Here is a 25,456-nt window from a genome sequence, read left to right as displayed (position 1 = left end):
GAAAGGAAAACCGAGGTTGTAGACTGGAAGGAATTGCATTTCTTTATCTAAAAGACAGGTGTCGCAATTTGGTTAGATTCCCTATAAACAGATGTGTTTTGTAGTTCTACATGTGATCACTGGATATCAGCCTCCTGAACATTGAAAACTTCCACAGACATGACTTGCTTATTTATTTATTTGAACAATTTATGGTCTGCCTTTCTACCTTAGATCAGCACTTAAGGCAGCAAAAAATACAAAAGAATAAAACAGAAATTGCAGACATAAGATTAAAATTCAGTACATGAATTATAGTCAGGAACCAGCAGTTTTAAAAAGCAATTGGCACAGGAAAATAAATCTAAAAAGTATTCTGGAATAGGACCAGATGGAAGAGGAGTGATGAGGTGCAATGAGGAGTGGTATGAAGATGCTTGGGGAAGATGCTCCATAATCTAGGAGCTGCCACAGAGAAAGCCCTCTCTCTTGTGCCCACCCATTGTGCATCTGACAGCAGGGGAACAAGGAGGAGGGCCTTTGAAGTTGATCAAAGGTTGGGGGAAGGTATGTATGGAGGAGATGGTTCCAGAAGTATGCATGTCCCACATCATTTAGGGACTTAAAGTTGCTCAAAAAATCCATCACTCTGGCACCCAGGCTGCCCCAAATGCTGGAGAACTCCAGTCACTATATTCACCGTGATCAAGAAAATCCTTAGCTGCTACTTGAGCATAGTATGTGGCTCCAGAACGGATTCCAGTCAAGATAAAGGAGGTTTGCTCCAAGGAATTAATCTGAGAGAGGCAACAGTATGTCATTAACATTATTGTTGTTTTATTAACATTTTATTTTGGAACATAAACATACAATAGATTCAGACATTTTCCCCCTCACCCCTAGACCAACCCCAAATCTCTCCTATCAACATTTCTTCTTTCCCTAAAAACCCACCAATCCTTTTCCCTGCTGAGAGGGAACACAAAATTTAAAAACTCTAGAATGGCGGTAATTAGTGAAGCAACAAAACACACATAGAATAGAAGGGTAGAAAGTGGTAGAAAAAAAGACCAACCAACAAAACCCACCTTGATTTTTACTATAAAAACTTATGTGCCATCTATAATTCCACGAAAAGTAGTTGGGGGCCCAATCCTATTCACGTTTCTAGTGCTAATGCAGCCCTGCCAATAGGGTGCATGCTGCATTCTGTGGTGAAAGGTAGTCATCAAGGCCTCCTCACGGTAAGGGAACAAACGTTCCCATACCTCAGGGCTACATTGCAACTGCAAAGTTGCAAAAGTGCTGCAAAGTTGGATAGGACTGAGCCTAACTTATCCTAGACATATCTACTCCGAAGTCTCACTAGAGTGAATGGTGCTTACTCCCAGGTAAGAGTGCATGGGATTTCACTGCAAGTACATTTTAAAATTACAACACTACTACAGCATATCAGTTCCAACAATCACACTCCTAAAAATTGCCAGCAGGTCTAAAATTGCCAGCAGGTTAATAATAAATAACACAGGTCTGCAAAAAAAATTTTTTGGACAGCTGTTTTGGTTTTGTTGACTGATTCTTAGGTTTTTTGGTGCGCTGAATCCAAAAACGATAGCAGTTTTGTCCTGGGACGTCAGGTTTTGGTGACAACAAAATTAACACCACACTCAAGTAGATTGCTTGTGAAATCGTCTTTTTTTAAACTCTAAACTTCTTTTTGAGCTTTTCCTCTTGTAGGTGGCTTCCGGAAGATCCCTATACAACATCCAGCAGTAGTCAGCCATCATCATTACACTCCATTTCCCTTGATACCTTCTTTCCATTTCTTTTATATCTTGATGGAAACATTCTCCCTGCTCTTCGCTCACTGCTCCCAAATTTTCAGGAAAATAGTCAAGGTGTGAGTTGAGAAAATGGACTTTTAAGCTCATGGAGCAACCAAGCTTGTGGAACGCTTTCAACATTGTTTCCACCATTTCCTTGTAATTTGGGTCCTTTTGGTTTCCCAAAAAGTTATTTATGACCACAGTAAAGGCAACCCACGCTTCTTTTTGAGTTGGAGTCATTGAACTGATGAAGTCTTTGTCGGGTATGAGTTTTCTAATATCCGGGCCAACAAAAAACCCCTCTTTCAGTTTTGCCTCCGTTAAACCTGGAAACTTGGATCCCAAGTACTTGAAGCATTCGCTATATTTGGGAAGTGCCTTAACAAATTGCTTCATTAATCCTAATTTTATATGGAGTGGTGGTAATAAAACCTTCTCAGGGGGTACCAATGTATCTCTGAGAACATTCTTTTCACCAACAACTAGACTTCTTGGTGGCCAATTTTTTTGCTTCCAGTGATTTTGTCAGTCTCTACTGTCCCATAAACATAGAAAACAAGGGTATTTGGTGTACCCAGCCTGTTGTCCCAGCAGCATACACAATACTTTTAAATCCCCACATACCAACCAGTTTTGGTTTTGATAACCCACTTTCTTGAGTACCAACTCCAAGTTCTCATAAGTCTCCTTCAAGTACACCGAATGAGCAACAGGAATGGACGCATAATGGCCACCATTGTGAAGTAAAACTGCTTTTAAGCTTCTTTTGGAAAAGTCAATGAAAAGCCTCCATTCAGAAGAATCATACTGAATGTGGAACTGAGCCATCAACCCCTCTAAATCAGAGCAAAACACCAAATTGCCCTCATGAAAAAAGTAAGACAGAAAGTCTTTTTCCCGATGTCTGTACCATGCAAAAGATGTACCTTCCATCAACAAATTTTTGCTTTTAAGTCTAGAACATGTATTTTCATGTTTTTGGGAGTACTGGCAGTGAAAATAAATTTGTTTTTTCATGTTCAGTTTTTTTCCCCCCAAGTATGATGAATTTGAAATTTAGCGATTTCCAGCTACCTGTTTGACCAAGGCACATTTCGATTGTGAAAAAACCTGATGTCCCAGGAAAAAACGGTGGTCATTTTTGAATTCAGCGCACCAAAAAACATAAGAATCAGATAAAATTATGAAAACAGCTTTTTGGTTGCAGACCTGTGTAATTGGTATTAATCAGGGATGGGCAAATCCATGCAGCTTGACTCAAGTCAATCTAGAGTCACCGCCCTCCTGCGACTCGACTCAAAAACTAGTCATAACAGGGCACTTTTCGAGTCACCAAGTCAGTTCTCAAACTAAAAGACTTGAGCAGAGTCTTTCTCTTTAAAAAGTCAGCTGTGGGGAAATAAGGGGTTGCTACTGAGGTGTATGAGTTCTCTTTAAACACTTCCCTGCTGTCAGCACCCATCTGTAAACAAGGCGGGAGGAGGTGGGATGAACTGTTTGGGAGTAGGAACAGAAGCAGCAAGAGGGAGGATGGTCACACACAGCAGCTGCGAGGCTTACCAGGACAACCTGATCCTTTGCAGCTCTAATCAGAAGTAGTTCCACTGCAGCAGATCATTCAATGAGCCTGCTGGAACCAGGTCATGAATTTCTCTGGGATGGCTAAGAACCACCTTCTCCCACCATTCGTCCAGGGAAAAAACCTCCCTCCCTGCAGCCAATTGTAAGGCAAGAATGCTCTAGGCTTCTCCTTCTGCCCTCCCTCAGCCAAAGAAAATATCAGACACGCATCCTTTGTCCAATGATCATCGGTTCCTTCCTTCCTATCAGAGATGGACAAGAGAGCTTGCTCCCACCTCCCCACTTCCTGCTTGGATGCAAAAGTAAACATTAACCCTTCCCTGTCTCGTGGTTGGAACCTCCCTGCTGCTTGCCTGGTCTGAATTCTGGCCCCACAAGGTTTTTCACACCACAAAAACAGTAAGCAAGCACACCGAGACATAGGCAGACTTGAGTCAGCATGAGTGCTGAGTCAAGCCCTTGACTCGAGTATTTTTCAAAGACTTTTGCGACTCATGAGTCCACGAGTCAGTGAAAATCGTGCATTTTAGTGACTTGAGTCCAAGTCACCTGACTCAAGTTCCCATCCCTAGTATTAATAATAATATTAATAAGCTATGCAGCAGCATCAGTATAGAAAACCAACAACAATTAATAAACCTCTCTGGCTTATTGGTCCTTCTCACCTTTTTACTGTGGTTGGTTCCATCCCTTGAATAACGGATCAGGTACTTCAGAGGAAAATATTCAGGTAGCAGCCAGGAACTGGGCGAATTCCACTCCAAAAGCAGTTTCCTACTTTCTCCTTGGATTGGGGAGATCTTCAAACCTTCTGGAGGGTCAGGCTTGACTAACAAAAGCCACAATGGAGATAATCACAGAAACTGAAGTTAGCAACTCAAAACAAAATTCAATCAAATGCATGATGGAAAAAGATCTCCCATACAAGGTGGTAGCCACAGGACATAAATCCTCTCCCAAGAGCAGATTCCCTTGAAGAAAAGAAAGTAACTGAGTTTCATTTCAGCCTGGATTTTCATCCACACCATGATGCATTAACATTATGTATTGTTAACAACATGTTGCATTGTTAACACCTGCATGCATTGTTGCATGCATTGTTAACACCATTAACATCTAACGGTCATCTCTGTGGTAGAGGTAAATGTGGGGGAGGGAGAGGAAGATGAACAGGTGATTCACCTGAGGGCAAGCAGGTGAGTGGCTGGGCAGTTAATCAGTGGGAGCAATGGGCAGATAGGAGGGAGCACAAAGCACTCCCTGCCACCTGAGGCAGCTGGTTCACCCCACTTCATGAGTGGGCTGGCCCTAGTCCCAGTGAACCCAGAATCCTACAAGTCTGCCTCTGGCTGTGACACATTTTGGGTGTTGGGAGGTGGAGGGAGTTTGCTTCCATTGGAAGATCGGGAAAGGCTGATTAGGATTCTGTGTGAACTCACTGATCTGGTTAAGGAAGACAGGGAAGAGATTGGTTGCAGTCCCCAGAGGATTCACCGCGGTCACATTCAACATGTAGGGGATGATGGAGAACATCTGGATATCAGTGATGGAGCAGCTGTTGGCCCCTATAACGGGTTGGATGCACTCATGCTTCTCTCCTTCCATGCCATACCTAATACACAAAGAGGTTACAGTTTGGCCAAGTATTCCCTGTCTTGTAACTAAGAAAATTGGTTGGTTTATGGTTATCATACAAATTAAGAGGAGTCCTGCTGGCTCAGGTCAAAGGTCCACTATCTTGTTTCTCACAGTGGCCAACTAGGTGCCTCAGGGAAACTCAAAAGTGGGACACAGACTGTATAGACTAAAACCCCTCTCCTGCCGTTACTTCCCAGCAGCTCACTTTTGGGGGCACACAACCTTTTCAACTGAGAGGTAATGTTTTGCCATCCTGATTGGTAGTCATTGGTAGATCTCTCCTCCCCGAATTTGTCCAATTTCTTTTTAAAGCTATCAAAGCCAGTGGAGAGAGCTATCAAGTCCTCTTACGTTGTGAGAGCAAGTTCCATGTGTTAATTACAAATTGTGTAATTAACTTGTTTTTGTCCATCCTGAATTTTCTGCCTGAAAGTTTCTTTGGATGATCCTGGCAGGGCTGGTCCATCTATGAGGCCTAATGAAGCAGTTGCCTCAGGCAGTAGATCAGGGGTGCCCAAACTCCGACTCGGGGCCACTTGCATCCCTTGAAGACTCCCAATATGGCCCGCAAGGAGCCCCCAATCTCCAGTGAGCCTCTGGCCCTCCGGACACTTGCTGGAGCCCGTGCTGGCCTGATGCAACTGCTCTCAGTGTGAGGGTGACTGTCTGACCTCTCGCAGGAGCTATGGGACAAGGGTTCCCTCCACTGCTTGCAGTTTCATGTCTGTGATGCAGCAAGGAAAGGCCGGTCTTGCTTTGTGTAAGGTCTTTCATAGGCCTTGAGCTATTGCAAGACCTTCATTCATTCATATAAGTTCCATCTCTAATATATTAATTTATGTAAATATATGTAAATTTATTCAAATTTGACATGTAAATTAATTCTTTTTTATTCTTGGCCCCCAACACAGTATCAGAGAGATATGTGGCCCTCCTGCCAAAACATTTGGACACCCCTGCAGTAGATTGATGGCAGACACCCATGTCTGTCCAATTTGCCTCCTCTGCTCTTCCTTCTCCTTCCACTCCTTAGATTCGAAAAGGAAGACCAAAAAGGGGGGGGGTAGAGAGGAAGAGGAAAAGTAGAGGGGAGGGGAGTGCTGTACTAGAACATCAGAGAGAGGGAGGCACAGAGGCTGACACATTATTGGGCAGGGGACAGCATTTGGCATGCCGCCTCATGTGCAAGAAGTCTTGGGCCGGTCCTGATTCCTGGGTTTCTAGTGTTATGGGACAAGCATAAAATCCAATCTCTGCACTTCACGCCAAGTGTCATTTTATAAACTTCTATCATCTTCCCCTCTTCCCCTCCCCAATTTTTAGTTTGTTTTCTAGACTCATCGTGAGGATTCATTCCAAGCCTTCATTTGGTATTTCTTGTAAGCTGGCTTGAGGAATGTTGTGTGCAGACTCTCAATCCTTGGACAACACTGTTCACGTGTATCCCCCTTTCCCCTAGAGCAGGGGTCTCCGAACTCAGGCCCAGGGGCCAGATGCAGCCTGCGACAAGCCTCTATCTGGCCCGTGTCTGGCATGTTCAACTGAATGTGACCAGAGCTGTGCTCCAGTTGTGTCCGGAGAGTGTTCTGAGGGCTGGGGAGGCCATGAGCCTCCCCTCAGAATGCCTTCTAAAGGCCTAAAAATATCACTTCCTGGTTTTCCTGAAAAAGCAGAAATGACTTTCTGAAGACCTTAGGCTTTCTAATGTATTTATTTAAATTTTATGTTTAAAATTTATTTATTTTTCCAGCCCTCAACACCATGCCAGATATTCGATGTGGTCCTCTGGCCTAAAAGTTTAGAGACCCCTGCCCTAGAGTTATAAATTATTGTAGAACTGCTCCCAAAATGAGGGTGTATCAACTAAACAGAACCTCCATGTTCAGAGGCAGTCTATGTTTGTATACCATTACTTGGGATTACATAACAGTGGAGGGCTATTGCCTTTGAGCCTTGCTCAGGAGCCCAACCATTTGCACTGGAAGAAAGCTCTGCGTCTCCACTCTAACTGTATAATAGACAGGCTATGGTTGCATAGTGGTGGGGAAAGGGCACTCTATAAATGCTCAGAAAACATTTTTCTTATGCAGCATTGCTTCATAGGTTTCTTTAAAGAAGGGGCAGAGTCATAGGTGGATGGGACTAGTGCTAGCTAACTACCCCTGCTAACTTTTTCAAGTGGGTGCTCCTCTTTTTAGCAGGGGGAGAGTAACTGTTCCTCCTCACCCCAACAGTGTCTTTTCTAGTGGCTGCCTGCTGGTGTTCTTCTGCATCTTTTTAGATTGTGAGCCCTTTTGGGACAGGGAGCCGTTAGTTGTTTGATTTTTCTCTGTAAACCGCTTTGTGAACTTTTTGTTGAAAAGCAGTATATAAATACTGTTAATAATAATGTTAATAATAGCTAAATGGAGGTGGTTAAAAAGTGGAAGGATGGAGCCAGGGCAGGCTCGAGACCTCCTGGAGCCTGAGGTAGTGTGCTGAATGCTGCCTCCACCTTTACCAGGTGATGCAACATCCTCTGCTCCTCCTAGTGGAGGCAAGTAAAAGAGGTGGGCACCCCCTGCCAATCTGCTACCTAGGGCTACTGCTTCAGTTGGCCTCATGGATGGGCTGGCCCTGGGTGGAGCCAAAAACCTAAGGTTCCAAAATGCCAGCACAAAAATCAAGCAGATCTAAGGCTGGTCAATGGCCACTTGGGAAACCCAGGCATGGTGCTCTGAGCTTCATGATGGGAGAAAATGAGAAATAAAAGGGGATATACCAGTAAACATCCAGCAGATTGTTCTTTTGCGCACAATTTCTGTTTATTAATTACCTGTATGTGGAGAAGAAAGATGTGTCCAGGTGTGTCTTAGGTTCCAGTTTCCAGGTGCAATGGATGGCACTGAGATAGCTGATGGACCGGCACCAGACTGAAGGCTTCTCAGGTGGGTCTGTGAGAAAACAGCAAGAGAAGAAGAGTTGCATGATTCCATTTGGGGATATGTTCCTTCCTGTCTCCATCACTATTAGACTGCTTAGAAAATTTAGAGGACAGTCCTAGGCATAGCTACTCAGAAATAAGTCTCATTGCGCTAAATGGAACTTACTCCCAGGTCAGTGAGTATAGGACTGTAGCCTCAAACCTAATTTTTTATAAAGCTTATTATGTAAAATATAGGCAGGAAAGCAAATGTAGAAGAAGAAATAAAGTAAAAAGACAGATTTTTAAAAAATACATTGCTTCTAAACTATAACAAATCAGATGGTTGAACCCACCCACACACCCACTTGTCATGCTGTCACTTCTGGGCTGTTCAAGTCTTATAATTTTGTCAGCGATTCCCAGAGGAAGGAATAAATCATCATGATGTATGACTGGAATCTAGGCAGACAGAGGGGTTTCTGCTTGGCTCAATGGGAGTAGTAGCTATTTACTTTCCTACTGTGTTAATCAGGCCCTGAGCAGGAGATATGACCAGGCTTTTCTAGTAACAAGTTTTACCACCCTTGTGTACCGCTAGGCCCTGCACCATCCCATCATGCTCCACCCCCGGCTTTACTAGATGCCACCCCAAGCTTCTAGATTTGTCCTCATGCATGATGGGGAGCAGGGCTGGCCCATCCATGAGGCCAACTCAAGCAGTCACCTCAGCCAAGCATGGACAGGTGGAGGCAGGACATTTCTGTTCTCCTTTTTGCCTCCATTTTTCCTCCTTTTCCTTCCACTTTCTGGATTAGAAAAGGAAGATGGGCACAGAGAGGACATGTAGAAGGATAGTGCTGAGCTAGAACTTTGGAGAACAGGAAGAGCAGACGCTAGCACATCATCAGGGCAGTGGCATAGCTAGCAAGGGGCGATCTGCCCTAGGTACCAGCCTTGGGGGGGGTGACACCACAAGTAACCAAAACCATGGTGGTAAGGAATAATACCACCATGCTATATACCACTGGATGTGTAATTTACAGCAGAATGCAATGAAAAATATCAGAGTGAAATATCTCCACTCTATCAAAAGTTATGGCCAAAAAAAACAGAAACCAAAAATGCATGGAGCCCTATGGAAAGTGAAATTGGATCATATCTGTTGTACACTTGGTCTCACTCCCAGGGTTTTGGGGTGCTCAGAGTTGTTGGTTCTGAACCCTAGAGCCCTCAAAGATCCCTGTTTGGTAGTACTGCCACCACCCTGTAAGAGCCAGTGCCTCAGTCCAGGGAAACTGAGACCCTCTAGGCTTAACTATATCCCTTGTAGGCACTGAGCACTTTCTTTACTTAAAGTCTCAGTCCTCAAGTTTCTAGTCCACAATGAGGATTTTTGGTAGCTTGCTGAATGGCTAGGCAGGATTCTGAACCTTTGTCCCCAACAGACAATGAACCAACATGGTAAAAAGATTTTCTACTTTATTAAATACATAGGGTTACAAAAGGTTACAAAAGGCAGCAAATGCTAGAGGCATAAAAACTTCTAGGAAACATATCAGCATAAAACAACAAAGCTAACTGGCTAACTCTATTAATCTCTGACTCTCACCTGGGTCAGCTTCTTTTGTAGATCCTCAGGTCAGTTACCTACGGGCCACATGGTCCTGGCGGGGCAGTATGTGCCCCCACCACCTCTTTCACCAAGAGACAAAGACCCTGTCCTCCGGAAGGGGGGCTGGAAGCTCACCCTCTCAGCAATTCCCTCCCCCCTGGAGATCTACAGCTGCATTCCATCCTTGATGGGCGTCTTTCTGGCTGCCTAGGTGCTACATAATCACCTTCCATTGAGTTGTAAATTCTTAGCAGCTAGGACTGCAAGCCACTTCTGTGTTACTGTTTTAGCTTGGTTCAGGCTTTACATGTTACTAGGCCTAAACTGTATATATTCATGACAATATCACATGTTTACTTGTGAGTAGGCAAAATTGCCTTAGTAGTCCATCAGAAAGGGCAGGCTGAGAGGAATCCAACGACACCAGAACGGTCCCGATCCGATGAACACAGGCCCCTTCCTCCAAGCTGACAAATGTATTGAGCCCTGTAGAAAGTGAAACTATGCTACATATTTGCGTTTACTCATGAGTAAGCAAACGTGCCTTGGCTCCTGGTCAAGTTGGGCAAAAGAGAATGCAAGGCCACACCAGAATGGTCCTGATCTGATGAAAGTGGAGCTAAACAAATGCTCCAGAAGCAAGCCCCCTTCCCCCCAATAAAGAATAAACAGAGGCTTGAGCAAGTAAGGTGAATTTTTATTCGATTTTAGACTTGTAAAGCCAGGTGGGTCCTGGTAGTGATATGGTTTAAATATAAGAACTTAAATTGAACTGGGCACTGGGGAGAGCTGAAAACCTCACGGATTTATTTGTGTGTGTGTGTGGGGGGGTGGTATTATTGCAGGCAGGCTATAGAGAAAATTCACTTGGTGAAACAGGGCTGGCTTCCCCTTATTTATTTGCTTTTCTTTAAAATAAATAATTATAAATAATTAAATTAATTTGCTTGATGATGTAACTTCCAGCCATGATATCACTTCCGGTGGGTCCCAGACAGATTGTCATTCTAAAAAAGTGGGTCCCGGTGCTAAAAGTTTAACACCCACTATCTTAACTCAAGGCGGACCAATGAGACATCCTGGGGGAGGGGGAGTGATACCCTAGTGATCAAAATTGTGGAAATCGTGGCTTTTAGGATAACGCCATCATGTTATATGCTATTTGATGCAAAATTTCATCCCATGCTTATGGGAAAATATTCACTGCATTTATTTTCTGGCCATTATTATTATTCATTTCATGTCATGACTCAGTCTCACCTACCTCACAGGGTTGTTGTGATGACAAAATAAGGAGAGGAACATGCACACCACCCTGAGCTCCTTACAGCAGTGTTTCTCAAACTGTGGGCTGGGACCCACTAGGTGGGTTGTGAGCCCATTTCAGATGGGTCCCCATTCATTTCAATATTTTATTTTTTAATATATTAGACTCACTTGATGCTACCCTGGTAAGTGACTGCATTTGGGGAAATGTCACAGATCTGTGCGTTTAAAAGGCTACTATGAAGATGCTTTTAACAATGATACTCAATGGGATTTATTCCTGGGTAAGTGTGGATAGGTTTGCAGCCTAGGATTGTTAAAAATGGTCCTGCTTGATGATGTCACTTCCAGTCATGATATCACTTCTGGTGGGTCCCAACAGATTCTCATTCTAAAAAGTGGGTCCCGACGCTAAAGAAATGAGAACCACTGCCTTAGAGGAAATGTAGTATAAAAATGTGAAAATTATGTTGCGTGGGGTGATAAAAATTTATGGGCCTCAGGTGTCAAATGACCTAGCTATGCCACTGTGAGGAGGACAGCATTTGGCATGCCAATTCAGGTGTCAGGAAATTTTGGGCCACCCCTGGTGGGGAGAAAGTTCTTCTTCCTCACTCGCAATACTAGGGGCCTTAGCTCAGTGGTAGACTGCATGCAGGAGGTTGAGGTTCAACCCCTGGTATCTCCAAGTAAGAGAGTGAAAAATTCCTTTCCGAGACCCATGAGAGCTGCTGCCAGTCTATGGTGATAATACTAAGCTAATCGGACAAGCCAGATTTCTATTCAGAGTCCTCAAGTTGTTGGGCAGGAGCTTGATGCAGACAAAAGGAAGGACTTCACACAGTAGTTCAGCGGTTTTCAAACTCTCTCAGAGAGTTTGAACCACTCTAAGTCCTTGTGGGGGAGAGGCAGCAGGGGTGAGGGGAAGGCAGCAAAGTCACTCAGGGGAGTACAGGGGCTTGGCTGTACTTACCAGAGCCTCCTGCAGCCTCCCAGGGGTGCAGGGAGCCCCGCGCGACCTTCTGCAGGGCTCCCCGAAGCTTCAAAAGTGAAAGTGGAGCAATCACACCCTGTCTCCGCAAAACCGGAAGTGGGGCGCGATCACTCCACTTTCGCTTTTGAAGCTTTGGGGAGCCCTGCAGAAGGTCATGCCCGGGAGGCTGCAGGAGGCTCTGGTAAGTACTGCCAAGCCCCTGCAGCCCCCTGAGCGACATGATCCTAGGGGTCGCGTTGCTGCCTCCTCCCTGCCCCCGCCCCTTAAGGGGAAAGAGGCCAGGGCCCTCAGGCTGGGCTGTCAAAACACCCCAGTTTGAAAACTCCTGCAGTAGTTCATTCACTGTGGAATTCACTGATGTGATGATGGCCACTTGTCCAGATGGCTTTGAAAAAGGGTTTGACAAACTCATAGAGGACAAGTTCATCAATGGGTCATTAACCATGTGCCCAAGGAACAATAAAGTGTTGCCCCAACAGAACATGGAGGTGCCAATCCTCCTATGCATACTTACCTGGGAGTAAGCCCCATTGAACATTGTGGGACTTACTTCTGAGTAGACATGCCTTGCAGTGTACTGGGAGAGTCAAAGCAGGAGAGACCAAAAGATCAAAACAGCAGACCTGACCACAACATACATGCACATGAAGTTGTTTCTCCTACTCACAGCCTAGCTGCAGGTGGATGCTCCGCAGCACCTGCCCTGTGATTGGTTCATGACAACTGTATTCCCCTTCCTCTGCCAGGCTGATGTTCTGCAAAACCAGGCTGCCATCTTTGCTTTCTTCTTTCAAAATGGGCCCCTTTGTGTCATTCACTCTCCATTCCACTAAGGATGTGCCTTCAGGGATGGGGCAATGCAAGACCACTTCGGAGGCTTCCAAGTTGGCATACTGCTGATGTACATAGTTTGCTGCCCTCAAAAAACCAATGGCAGAGGAAAAGCTATTAGCGTATAGGCTGTGGACATCTCCTTCAGGGCTGACCTCAGGGCAATTGGGCCCTGTACCTGGTGGGTTTCACACTGGGGCAGCAAGCAGAGTACCTGCAGCTGCAACTGGTACCTCACTCTGAAGCTGACGCTCCAGCATTAACTCTTCCATGCTCAGGCATCACAAGGAGAGTGCAGTGAGTGGATAATTTCTGCTGGATGGCCCTCCTCCCATCCCCTCTGGGTCCAACTGACTTGAAATTGGCCCCCCAGCACCATGGTGAGTAGGATGCGCCACAGGGGTGGGGCCCACACAAAAATGTTTTGCATTGGGCAGCTCCTAAGGCCAGCCCTGATCTTCATATTGTATCAAAAAAAGCCAGAGAAATTATCTGTTACGTTGTTGCAAGGTCAAGAGCAAAGTTCAAATGCAAACTCAGTAGGCAAGAGTGGCGATCATCTGCAAGTTTTATTTCGTTGCCAGCAACGGGCTTCTCAGGGACTCCTGTCCAAAATGAAGAGAGCAATGAGAGCCATGTGGGAACTCTCAGAGCTCTCAGAGAAAAGCAATTTTCCAGTGTGAGCCTCTCCCTTATATTTGATTCTGGCTCCTTTGTCTGAGGAGTCTTACATTTCTCATTGGCTGGTGTGTGACATCAGAAATGGGGGCTTTCTTAGGGTTGGTCACAGATAACTTTACAAGCATTTGATTGGTTGGCTTCAAGTTACAAACTCCAAAAAAGGAGAAAACATACATTGAGACATTATAGAAAACATTGTTTCCAAAAACCATTAGATGGCACTGTTTACTAATTTATTGGCCGTTAGTATGTCTTGTGTTTATTTCTGACTCTGACAGAGTTATCAGCGTTACCTTTCGAAATTCCTTTCTGTCTGGTCTCATCAAACACTGTAGGCTTTCTGCTAACCTCTGTTTAACTAAGCTTTTTGGTTTTCCCTTTATTCTATGTGTGATTCTCCATATGTGATGTATAGTGGTATAAACTTATATTTAATACAGGACAAACTAACCTCTTATTGTAAAAAGGATTTTAAGAGACTTTTCTTATTTAAAACAAATCTCATTTCCCTCTGTGTCAGCTTAGAGGCTCTCATTATGTTTTGCTGGCTTATCAGGGACTCTCTCTGGTATGTCCCTGCTTATCTCTGCAGATGTCTGTATCGTAAGTACTCTTTTTTAATTAGCAACAGATTTACTGTCTTTGCCAAGGCTGTCAACTGTCTTATCTAATGTTGCTAGTTTTTCCTCATTAAAATGTCTCTAACCTGTGTATAACACTTAGTTATCTGTTCTTGGTGCCAAGAGAGATATAACTCTTCCTAATTAATTGTTGCAGGCACATCCTGCTTCCTGCCTCCTCCCTAGTTCCTCTGTATGTTGTATCTAATCTCACTTTAAGTTGTAAATCTGTCTCTGAGTTCCAGTTAAAAGTATCTAAATCTGTCACTTTGAGTCTACAGAGATATACAGAGTTCTTATCTTGTGAGGAGTAACTTTTCTTAGAGTCTCCTTGTTAGACTCTCTTAATTAACTTTGCCAGATATCTGCCTCCTCAAGGTTACAAGGATACAGCTCCTATATTCCATATCTGTGAGCTGTCTGCGAGACAGATTACTTCTGCCAAGGTTGCATCTGAATTACAATTTTCAAACTTGTGACTTTAAGCCTTTCTTAATAGTTTTCCCCTTTCTGTGTATTTCATGCTTTGATCTAACTATTCTGACAGCTAAAATTTATTACTATGCTTTTATATATACATTTTAAAAAACAATTTTTTAAAATTACATTTTAAAAAACAATCTCTATAATTATTGAGGCATTAAAGAACTACTGGCATGCAAGCATGCTAACTTAGTAATTTATTTGGCACTTCTGTGATGCTCTGGTGTCTCTCAGTATTCATAACATTGTCCTTCTGAAAATATAATGTTTTAAAAGTCCAAAAATGCTTTTTTCCTTTTCAATTCTCTGCTTTGAAGCAACTTGAAGGTGGAATTTGCCTCCCTATTCAGAGACAGTGCTTTATCTGATGCTTTGGTATAAAGAATATACAAGGCTGTAGATTTGATTCCAAGAGAAGCTTAAATCATTTGTCATACTAGCAATTAGCCTGAGATGGAAATTGCAGCTTCTTATACTCTCTTTTCCATGAAGCGTTCACTTTATCTGATGTCCTTGACAGTTTACCAAGAAACATTCCTTGAGACTGATTTACAGCCTGTCTCTGTTTCAGTTTTAGACTGAGACCAAAAGTGCTTTCTTTGTTCCAAACAAAAATGCGTGCTAAACGTAACATTTTTCCTATTTCCTAAACTTAGAAACTAATAACTAATTTAGCTATAAACACCCATAACATAGCATTAACATTTGGTTCATTAACATAAGTAAACTTTTGAACATTTTTCCTCTTAAACTGCTAAGCATTTGCTCTGTTTAAATGATGTGTTTTAACATAAATGGCTGGCTTTCATTAGCCTGTATCAACATACCTACTATATTAATAGAGTCCCTGTGGGAACTTAATGACAAAATGGTTAATTTTAGTATACACTTTCATGGACTGCCATCCACTTTGCCTGATGCATGAAATGAAACCTTCAGTAGGCAGGTGAGTTTGTGTGTGTAGAAAAACCATTTTTTGAAACAGTGAATCTGCAGAGGACATGAAACAAGGCCTAAGTATTTCCTCTTGCAAACTCACTCTCTTGTTCTCAAAAAAGTGTTTTTCTATACTGTTGTATGTGTGCATTCATGTGGGTGTGTACACACCTGCCTACCAAGGATTTTGCTTCATGCATCCGATGATGTGGCTTATAGCCTACAAAAGTGTATGCTTTCTAGTCCTACTTGTTCCTTCCCTTGGCACTCTGCAATCAAAGGTTTCTATGGCCTGATTCACCTTTACATTCTCATTTTGTCCAATGAGCATCCTTAGTAGGAAACAAGCAAGGGAAACAAGCAAGTAGGAAACAAGCATCTTCAGAACAGGCAGAAATCAGACAGAACTGCAAGCAACACAAGCAGAGTCAGGAAGTTGGGTCCAGAACAGAAACAAGTGTGTTACACATGAAGCCTGGCTGTTTACTGGATGTGATTTAGGGTGCAATCCTAATCAACTTTCCAGCAACAAGGTAAGGGCAATGCAACTCCAAGGTAAGGGAACAAACATTGCCTTACCTTGAGGAGGCCTCCGTAACTGCCCCCCCCCAATTGCAGGATGCAGCACATGCCCACTGGCATAGCTATGCCAGTGCTGGAAAGTTGGTTAGGATTGTATCCTTAATTGACTGATGACTTGACTGATGACTTAATTGACTGATGACTTGGTTTGGCAACCAAAGCAAGGGATCTACGAGTGTGATGAAAAGTCCCTGATTTTTACTTCACCATCTACTTGGTGGTTTTTGACCATCCTATCCCTAGAGAGGCTCCTATATGAGTCAGCATCATGAAGGAGCTACTGAGGACCCAATCCTATCCAACATTCCAGCACCACTGCAGCCACAATGGAACCTCAAGGAACAAATGTTGAACAAAACTTGAAGAGGCCTCTTTGACTGCCTCCCCACCGCAGGTGGGGCGTGGGGCTGGGGAGGTCCACTGCTAAGACCACCTTCCAGTTTTTAAGGGGACCTCTAAGGGATTTGGGTGGGAGTTCTCCATCATACTGGCAGGAGGTGGCCTCAAGGTATCCTCCTATCTGGTTTTCCCTAGCTAGAAAATTTCCCTAGATTCTGGTAGATCCCTAGTGGCAGAGATCTACCATCCATGTTAAAAGCAGTTTCAGGACCAGACCAGTAGAGAGTGGGAGCCAGGCTACTAAGCACGGTGTCCTGTGTCCAACCATCTTCGCCCCCAAAAATCAGCTTGGAAACTCAGCAGTATCCCAAAACAGGTCATATGCTCACATCTGACTTTCTCTAAAAGTTTCCAGGCTGTACTTACTCTCTAACCCAAGCTATGACGAGATGCTTATCTTTATCTCACACTCAGGAACTTGTCTTCATGATTTGGCAGAACTTGGAGTTGTCATTCTAAGCTTATGGTTAGGCTTGATTAAAGATTGTTCACCCTGTTAACAGCTCTTCTCCAAGCACTTAATGCACAATGATGTTGTCTAGTTAACAGCAGTACAGAGTGGATTATTCATATTTAAAACCTTTGGTGATGTCCCATATAAGCACTCTTGTGTAGTGCTTGTGAAATTGAACAAAAGCATGGAGACTGCTAAGTGATTGTAATGATGGCTCATGAATGGATACTATTCTTGGGATCTCACCAACTTTGACAATATTTTGACAACGTGCCCCAGAGATTATGGCAAGGAGTTGTCACAGAAAGTAAGATGCTAGATCTCAAGAAGCTTTAGCAAATTTTCATGTGAACGTAGGAATTATGAAGCAAAGAACTAAAGCCATGAAAATGCCAATTCTTTCTACACACTGGGAAGGAGAGCTTTCATCTTCATACCTCCATCTTTGTCAAACCAAATGGTATCTTCACATGATGCAGAGCATGATGGTAGGACCAAAGAGAGAGTCAGTATCCATAGCATCTCCAACATCAGTGACAGACGTTTCATGTAGCTTTGAATTCCTTTGGAAAGAATTGTTAAAACCATAACTTGTGTAAAATTCTTACCATGTGATACTGTATTTTCAAATTTACAGTTTAGCTGTGATTCGGGAACAACAGGAAAAGGGAGCAAATTGATTCTTCTCATACCATACAAGGGTTGTGCTATTCTGTATCCTTCAACATCTAAGCTGGGGCAGTGTATTAGTTATTATGCTGCATTGTGTTTCTTTTCCTGGAAGAAAAGACTTTTAGCCCACTTTTCTCTCCCCCAGAATAGGGTGCCCAAGGTTGCTTACAACAAATATGAAATACAATAATTAAGAAATAATTCAATACCAGCAGCACAAACAAAAATAAAGAAAGCTGATGCCATAGATATCAAAGCCTATCTTGTGCTGAACAGGCAGACCAGGAGGCCCGTGCTGTATCCAGTGCAAGACTGGGGCCAGAATCAGCTCAGCCAGAGGCAAGGGGAAACTCTTCCCCTTACCCCTGGGTAAGCCACTACAGCCCCAATGGGTCTCCTTGGACCTGCACCACCTCAGGAGGTGGCACAGGTCCAAGGAGAACGGAGTGGCTTGGAATCCAGCATAACTGCTGGTTTCCAGCCCCGCCTCCTGCTCTCACACACAACTCAAAACAAAACTGCATCTTTTCATTGCTTAACCTCTTGCAGCATCCAAAGTATTCTGTTATCCTGGTATCTCACATACCTGGATCTAACTATATGGTTAAAGGAGGTGCCAGGCTGGTGACTTTTGTGTTTGCACCTGAGTCTAAGTGTAAGAAATGTACAGTATTGGCTCAGAGCCATTAGAAAGCCACTGCATCTGGGCCATTGTGTTATACTAACTTTATCAATAGATCTGGAAAAAGGATTCTACTTTCTGCTATCCCGTCCTGTGCCCCAGAGATATAGGCAGATATATGCCTATATCCTGTGCTAAGGATATAGGCAGATATATGCTGGAAATGGCTATAATCATGGATCACACTGCAATCAAAGGAAGATACAGGTTCACCACTCATTCTCCCTTCCATATTAGATGCCTTGAGACTATTTTTGAAAGGTGGGAGACAAATGGATAAAGAAAAGATTTGGATCGAAAACCACTTCTGATACATCAACACCTTAAGGAAACACATCCCAATTCAGATGTTATGACTGTAATTTAACCTAGTTCATGAAATAATTTCATATTCTTCCCCAGTTGATATCCCTGCCTCACTTTTCTCTGTTTTCCTGTGTCAGTATATAAATTACAAGCCCCTTGAACAGAACTGGCCCATCTAAAGAACTGAAGCAGCTGTCTGAGGGCCCAATCCAGCCCAGTTTTCAAGTGCCAGTACTGCTGCTGTGCCTATGGGGTATGCACTGCTTCCTGTAGTGAGGAGGCAACTTGGAGGCCTCCTCAAGGTAGGGGAACATTTGCTCCCTTACTTTGGGACTGCATTGTGGCTGCCCCAGTGCAGGAAAGTTGGATAGGATTGGGCCATGAGGCAGCAAATGGGTGGGGTACACCCTTGTCTGTCCACTTACTTGTCCCCACGGCTTCTCCTTCTCCATCCTCTCCCTGGATCGGAAAAGGAAGAAGAGAAAATATGGAGGGGAGGAGAATGCTGAGGAAGAGCATTGGAGACTGGGAGAAGCTGTTACATGAAAATCCCCTTTTGCCTTTTAGTTGTGATTTTCTCTCTATATCTGGTTATGTTACTATGGACTAAAATATCATGCAGGCTAAACTTCTCACACAGGCCACATTTCCAAAACTCCAGTCAAGTCACAAGCTCATGGTTACACAACCACCACCTCCCCATGGTCACACATTATGGGAGGAAGTCTGGCATCTTAAATCATTGTTTAAGTGTCTCCTACATTACTGTATTCGTTGTATTGTTTTAACCCAATCACTGTTTAAGAACTGTATGCAAAAGTGTCTCCTAACCCAATCACTGTTTAAGTACTGTATGCAAACTTGAACTGCCTTCTTGTGTTGCTGATTCATTGTATAGTTTAAGTTCCTCCATCTAGGAAGCCAGCCATAGACCCCATTGAATTTTGCTGATAACTGACATCCTGATCCTTTCAATGTTTTATACATTTCAAGCACCCTGCTGTGTGGTAGTAATCAAGCTACCATCCAGCTCAGCACTGTCTCCAAACCCCTTTTAAGTGAGGGCTTCCTCTCACATGCTCTCTCGCTCTCTCTCCAAGGACCAACACATCTGTGTTGTGTCAGAGGGTCCTCTTCTCCCCCCCCCCCAACTGCTCTACAGGACAGGTAACTATCTTGCGCCTGGAGCTCTTTCCCTTCTTCTCCCCCCCTTTCTCTCCCCTTCTCTCCCCATCTTTAGTTAGCAGCTGGGGTTGGCAGATCAGGGACCCCTAAAATCCTTCCCTACAACCTTTCCTTTTTCTAATTTCCTTGGATGCACCAAATACTCTTCACACGCAACCACCATGAAAGCTAGGTACATTGGATTCAAGTATTAGGACCAAGAAACATACACTTATCATTTCTCCATATGCATTATGTTTACCTTTGTGCTTTTGTAATAAAACTATAATCTTTTATTAAAAGTTATCTTTCTCTCAGTCTCCTCTTTAAGCAAAAGGGAATTTCTCTGCATTACGCTGTCTTGTTATCCAGCCTACAATCCTAAGGTTCCAATAAGGGCAGTGTAATAATTCCCCTAAACAAAACAGCCCTTTTAGTAACAAAGCATTTGGAACATTATGGAGTAAGAGGGGCAGCATTTGGCTCTTGCCTTGAGGCAACAAGGAGCTGCTCCCTCCTTTTATGTAAAGTACCATGCACCAAGAGGGAGCAATAATAATAATAATAATAATAATAATAATAATAATAATAATAATAATAAATGGCTAGGACCGTTGAGCTGGCTATGTCTCAAACCCCAGCATGTAACCCTCTTGGGTGGCATCAAAATTGGGTGGCATCATCTCCACTAGAGGGCCTTCAGTGATTTAAACAGAAAATCAGTCATAATCAGATAAGAACATAAGAACAGCCCCACTGGATCAGGCAAAGGCCCATCTAGTCCAGCTTCCTGTATCTCACAGCAGCCCCACCAAATGCCCCAGGAAGCACACCTGATAACAAGAGACCTGCATCCTGGTGCCCTCCCTTGCATCTGATATAGCCCATTTCTAAAATCAGGAGGTTGCACATACACATTATGGCTTGTAACCCATAATGGATTTTTCCTCCAGAGACTTGTCCAATCCCCTTTTAAAGGCATCCAGGCCAGATGCCGTCACCACATCCTGTGGCAAGGGGTTCCACAGACCAACCACACTCTGAGTAAAGAAATATTTTCTTTTATCTGTCCTAACTCTTCCAACACTCAATTTTAGTGGATGTCCCCTGGTTCTGGTGTTATGTGAGAGTGTAAAGAGCATCTCTCTATCCACTTTATCCTTCCCATGCATAATTTTGTATGTCTCAATCATGTCCCCCCCAGGCATCTCTTTTCTAGGCTGAAGAGGCCCAAACGTCGTAAATCTTTTCAAAAACACACCCAAATACACAGTGCCTCAGATTCACCCCAACAGGTAGGACAGGGTGCTGTTTGCTGGGGTGGGATTTCAACCATTGGCAAGCTTAAATTTCAGGGCTACTTCTGCTGCAGCACTCCAAACACAGCCATCTTCAAAAGACATGGGCTTGAAAAACTGAGAAACAGCCCCAAGCTCTCTTGGTTGGCAACCTTCAGTCTTGAAAGACTATGGTATAAGCCTACAGCACCCAGTATTCCCAGGCGGACTCCCATCCAAGTACTAACCAGGCTTGACCCTGCTTAGCACCTAAGATCAGGCATGTGCAGGGTACTCAGCTAGCCAAACCTACTTCACAAGATTATTGTGGAGATAAAATGGGAGGAGGGGAAAGCCAGGTATACCAGCCTGACCTATCTGGAGGAAATGATAAATGTATCATAAAAAGGAACAGCTGTGTTGCAAACTGAGAGGATTGTTAAGGGATGTGCTGTTAGCATATATGCTGGAATAAGTTTGCACAATTAAGGCTGCAATCCTAACCACACTTTCCTGAGAGTAAGCCCTATTGATCAAAATAGGACTTACTTCTGAGTAGACCTGGTTAGGCTTGTGCCTCATTTCTAGAAACAAAACTTTGGTTTCCTCCAAAGAGAATGTTATCCTCACTGTCCTGAGGTGAGTGAGAGGTCAGTGGCTGGCTGAGTTAAAGCAAGATCTCCTGCTTTTAGCTTAGAAGTCTATGTACTACATCATACCAGGGCATAAGTTATCCCCCACTTCTGTTTGGATCCTAGCAATTTCCTTAGAACATTTAGTCCTTTTGACTGGAAAAAAAAAATCCATTTTGTTCACCTCAGTGGAAAGGCTGCCCACATGTGCACCTTTAGAGGCAAGCATCCATTTAGATTTCTTTTGAATAATTACTCCTACCATGCAATCCTTCAGCTGGGGCTGAATCCTATGCACATTTACCTGGGAGTAGGTGTCATTGAACACAATGGGACTTGCTTCTAAGTAGACATGTGTAGGCTCACACATTAAGTGTATTAACCTGGGGCCCATTCACATGCCTACTAAAGATGGGGTTGGGGGGTTGTGTTTGAAGGGCAGCCATGCTCCCAAAGAGCAAAATTTTGCCTACCTTGTAGCAAACAACTCCCATCCTAGAGGAAGGATGAATTTGAGGCTGTCACTGTAACTTTTTCTCTGAAAGATCCACCCAGGGTGGCCTTCCCTGGGTCCCTGAGTTATGGACAGCAGCATTGGCACACTCACACAGGTGCAGCCCATCTGAACTTGTCTTTTCACGTAGGCGCAATAGCACTGTTCTGGTTTAACACATTTTTGCCTGGCCCACAGGTGTACACATTTGGTCCCTGTTGTGTATATGCATTGGACAGAAATGGCTTAAGTCTCTTCTGACTTCCAGTCAACTCTCTGGAATGGAACCAGGATACAACTTGGAGCCTTTAAGCACAAGCCTCTGTGTATCTACTCAGAAGTAAGTTTCATTGTGTTCAATGCAGCTGACTCCCAGGAAAGTGTGTATAGGATTGCAGCCTTAGTGTATTGTAATGAGAGCCTTATTTGCTCTCAGCAAAGCTTCCGTTTTGGAGCACTTCTCCCAAGAAGTGAGCACGGTGGTGGCACCTGTAGGTGTTCCAGGAGGCAGTACAACCTTAAAGGTTTAATGGACATATATAAGCAGTTGTCTGAAAGACATGGAGGAGGGGGGGAATAGGCATCCACAATGTTGAGAGGATGTGCCAATGAATGCAGAACCTTAACAGGAATTACTAAAGTGACAATAAAACAACATGGAGAACTGTTAAATCCAAGCCACAGAAGAGACTAATCAATTAGGGCAGCAGGCTCCTTATGAGGCCAACTGAGGCAGCCTCTTCAGGCACTAGATTGGCAAGAGTGGCCACCTTCCTCCATCCTTCACTACTCCATCTCTACTTCCCCCTTCTTGGAGTGGAAAAGGAAGAGGCAGACAGCGTGGAAGAGAACGTGGAGAGGAAAGGGAAGTAGTGGGCTAAAGGAGAGCAAAAGAAGGGATAGGTATATTGTGGATAGAATAAAATTCTATTCATTTTCTTAAATGTTGGCCCTGTACTGTACTTCTGTATTGCCTTATTCTAACAATTTGGAAACAGTTTTAGCCATGTCACTAAAAGGATCACAAGTTTTGCTCCTGATTGCAGGGCTGAGCTAATCTCCATGGTGGAAATTCTGGGCCTTCCTGAGGGCCAAACTACACATGACACAAAATGCCACATGGGCATTCATTGGAGGCCATTGCAGGCATGGCCTAGGGGAGGGGGATAAAGGGAGTAAGTTGTACACGGGCCCAGGGTCAGAAAGGGGACCCAGAAGCCAAATGAAGGGGCCCAGAAAATTTACATATTCCAATCTCACCCACACTCCCTGCCTACGCAGGATGCTGAAGACCATGGGCACATGACTGTTGGCAACCTTCAGTCTCGAAAGACTATGGTATCGCGCTTGAATGGTGGTTCTGGAACAGCGTCTAGTGTGGCTGAAAAGGCCAATTCGGGAGTGACAATCCCTTCCACACTGGGAGCAAGTGCAGTCTGTCCCTGGTCTGTCTCCCTGGCTATGGGCCTTCCTTCTTTGCCTTTTTGCCTCAGTCTGTTGGCAAAGTGTCTCTTCAAACTGGGAAAGGCCATGCTGCACAGCCTGCCTCCAAGCGGGCCGCTCAGAGGCCAGGGTTTCCCACTTGTTGAGGTCCACTCCTAAGGCCTTCAGATCCCTCTTGCAGATGTCCTTGTATCGCAGCTGTGGTCTACCTGTAGGGCGCTTTCCTTGCACGAGTTCTCCATAGAGGAGATCCTTTGGGATCCAGCCATCATCCATTCTCACGACATGACCGAGCCAACACAGGCGTCTCTGTTTCAGCAGTGCATACATGCTAGGGATTCCAGCACGTTCCAGGACTGTGTTGTTTGGAACTTTGTCCTGCCAGGTGATGCCGAGAATGCGTCGGAGGCAGCGCATGTGGACAGCGTACAGTTTCCTCTCCTGTTGTGAGCGAAGAGTCCATGACTCGCTGCAGTACAGAAGTGTACCATGGGTACATGGTAGCAACTATTGCCACAAGCCATACACACCAGGCCCAGTAATGCATACATTCCTTAACAGTGTCACATCTGGGAGGAAACTGGCCTGCTACAGTAACTATGGCTTGTGGATTCACTTACCATGAAGGAGTATATTTTCTCTATCACTCTATTTAGCTGCCAGCAACAGGCAGACAAGTAGACCTGAGCTCTGCATTGGGAAGACTGGTAGACCTGGGCTCCAGAGACTACTCTGGCTGTTGCCACTTCTGCCCTGCCTGTTTTGCCCCCATTCTGCCCACCCCCATTGCCCCCCCACTCTATTTCACCCCCTCCCTCTTTGGGAAGGGGCCCAAAAGAAACTTTGTACCCCTAATAAAATTCCTTTCAGAGGCCCTGCCAGCAGGCATCAGTTTCCTTGCGAGTAGGAGCTGCACAGGGCTGTGATCCAGATTGGAACTGCTGTGCGGAAACAAAGGCGCTTTGTCATCTTGTGTGTGTCTATTCAGAAGTAATTCCCACTATAGTCAATGGGACTCACTCCCAGATAACAGGATTTCAGCCTTGGTGTCTTTGCTTCTGCGCTGTTGTTCTGTGGAAAACTGCATGATGAAGCAGCCATTTAACCCTTGAAATTTCATTTGCTACACATGTACAATGCTGCAATCTGAGAGCCGAGCTGAGTCTCAAAACTGTACCATGGGGTACTGTGTAACTTGTCAGGCTCCTGCCTCACCAAGAATAGATAGAAGCTGGTCACATTTTTCAGAGGAACTGAACTCTTCCTTAAAGCAATTAGAAGAGGGGGAGGAGAATGCTTTTGAGGCCCAGGCTCATGAAAAGAGGACACTGACAATGGGAATCACTTAGGAAAACACTTCCCTTCAGTACAGCAAGGAACATTATAATGCCCTTTCAAAGATAAAAAAGATAAATGAGTTTTTTGTTATATGAGTAAAAGCAACTATTAAATTTGCAACAAATAAAAGTGGCTAGTTTGAGCTGCCTGGCTACCCTGGCCTCTCCCTCCAATGAAATTCTGACTGTAAGACTGCAAGCTCATCAGGGCAGAGAACTAAAGAGAACTTAACATTCATGGTGCAATGATAAATAAAGAAAATCACCAAAACTGTAAATGGGGTCCAAAATCTTTTATAAAAATAGGAAAGAACTCACCAGAAGCAGTGTTTGCCTTCCCAGGCTGGCTCAGATAAGTGACAACAGTCTTGTGTCAGGAAACTGGATCTCAGTCTAGATTTTCCCCAGTGTGTCTCCTCACTTCCTCATGCTGAGAGATACCCCGTTTGCTCAGGAAGCTGCTGAGAGATTTCCCAGAAGAAGAGCGGATTCCCACAGATGGGCCAAGCCTGGCTCAGATTTCCTTTCTGTGCAACCTCCCTGAGAGTGAGCATTTGCAAGCCAAGAAACCCCAAGGGACATCCCAGTGCATGCATACGTGTGTGTGTGTGTGTGTGTGTGTGTGTGTGTGTTTTACTCCAATTTCTTTTAAAGTTAGTGTCT

General features: G+C 44.2%; 1 protein-coding gene across 1 annotated transcript; it reads right to left on the bottom strand.

Annotated features, from left to right (window-relative positions):
• Positions 1-160: 160 nt before the first annotated feature.
• On the bottom strand, positions 161-25,215 carry EBI3 (Epstein-Barr virus induced 3). The gene is made up of 7 exons (XM_066635832.1): positions 25,112-25,215; positions 17,225-17,350; positions 12,469-12,714; positions 7,840-7,957; positions 4,826-4,998; positions 4,052-4,215; positions 161-776 (listed from the first exon to the last, which is right to left on the bottom strand). The coding sequence occupies exons 2-7, from the start codon at positions 17,334-17,336 to the stop codon at positions 624-626; spliced, it is 966 nt and encodes a 321-aa protein (XP_066491929.1). The 5' UTR covers positions 17,337-17,350; positions 25,112-25,215; the 3' UTR covers positions 161-623.
• Between the last annotated feature and the right edge of the window lie 241 nt (positions 25,216-25,456).

Source organism: Tiliqua scincoides, chromosome 8 (assembly GCF_035046505.1).
Source record: "Tiliqua scincoides isolate rTilSci1 chromosome 8, rTilSci1.hap2, whole genome shotgun sequence".
NCBI classification, from domain to species: domain Eukaryota; kingdom Metazoa; phylum Chordata; class Lepidosauria; order Squamata; family Scincidae; genus Tiliqua; species Tiliqua scincoides.
This window is presented reverse-complemented; position numbering and strand designations above follow the sequence as displayed.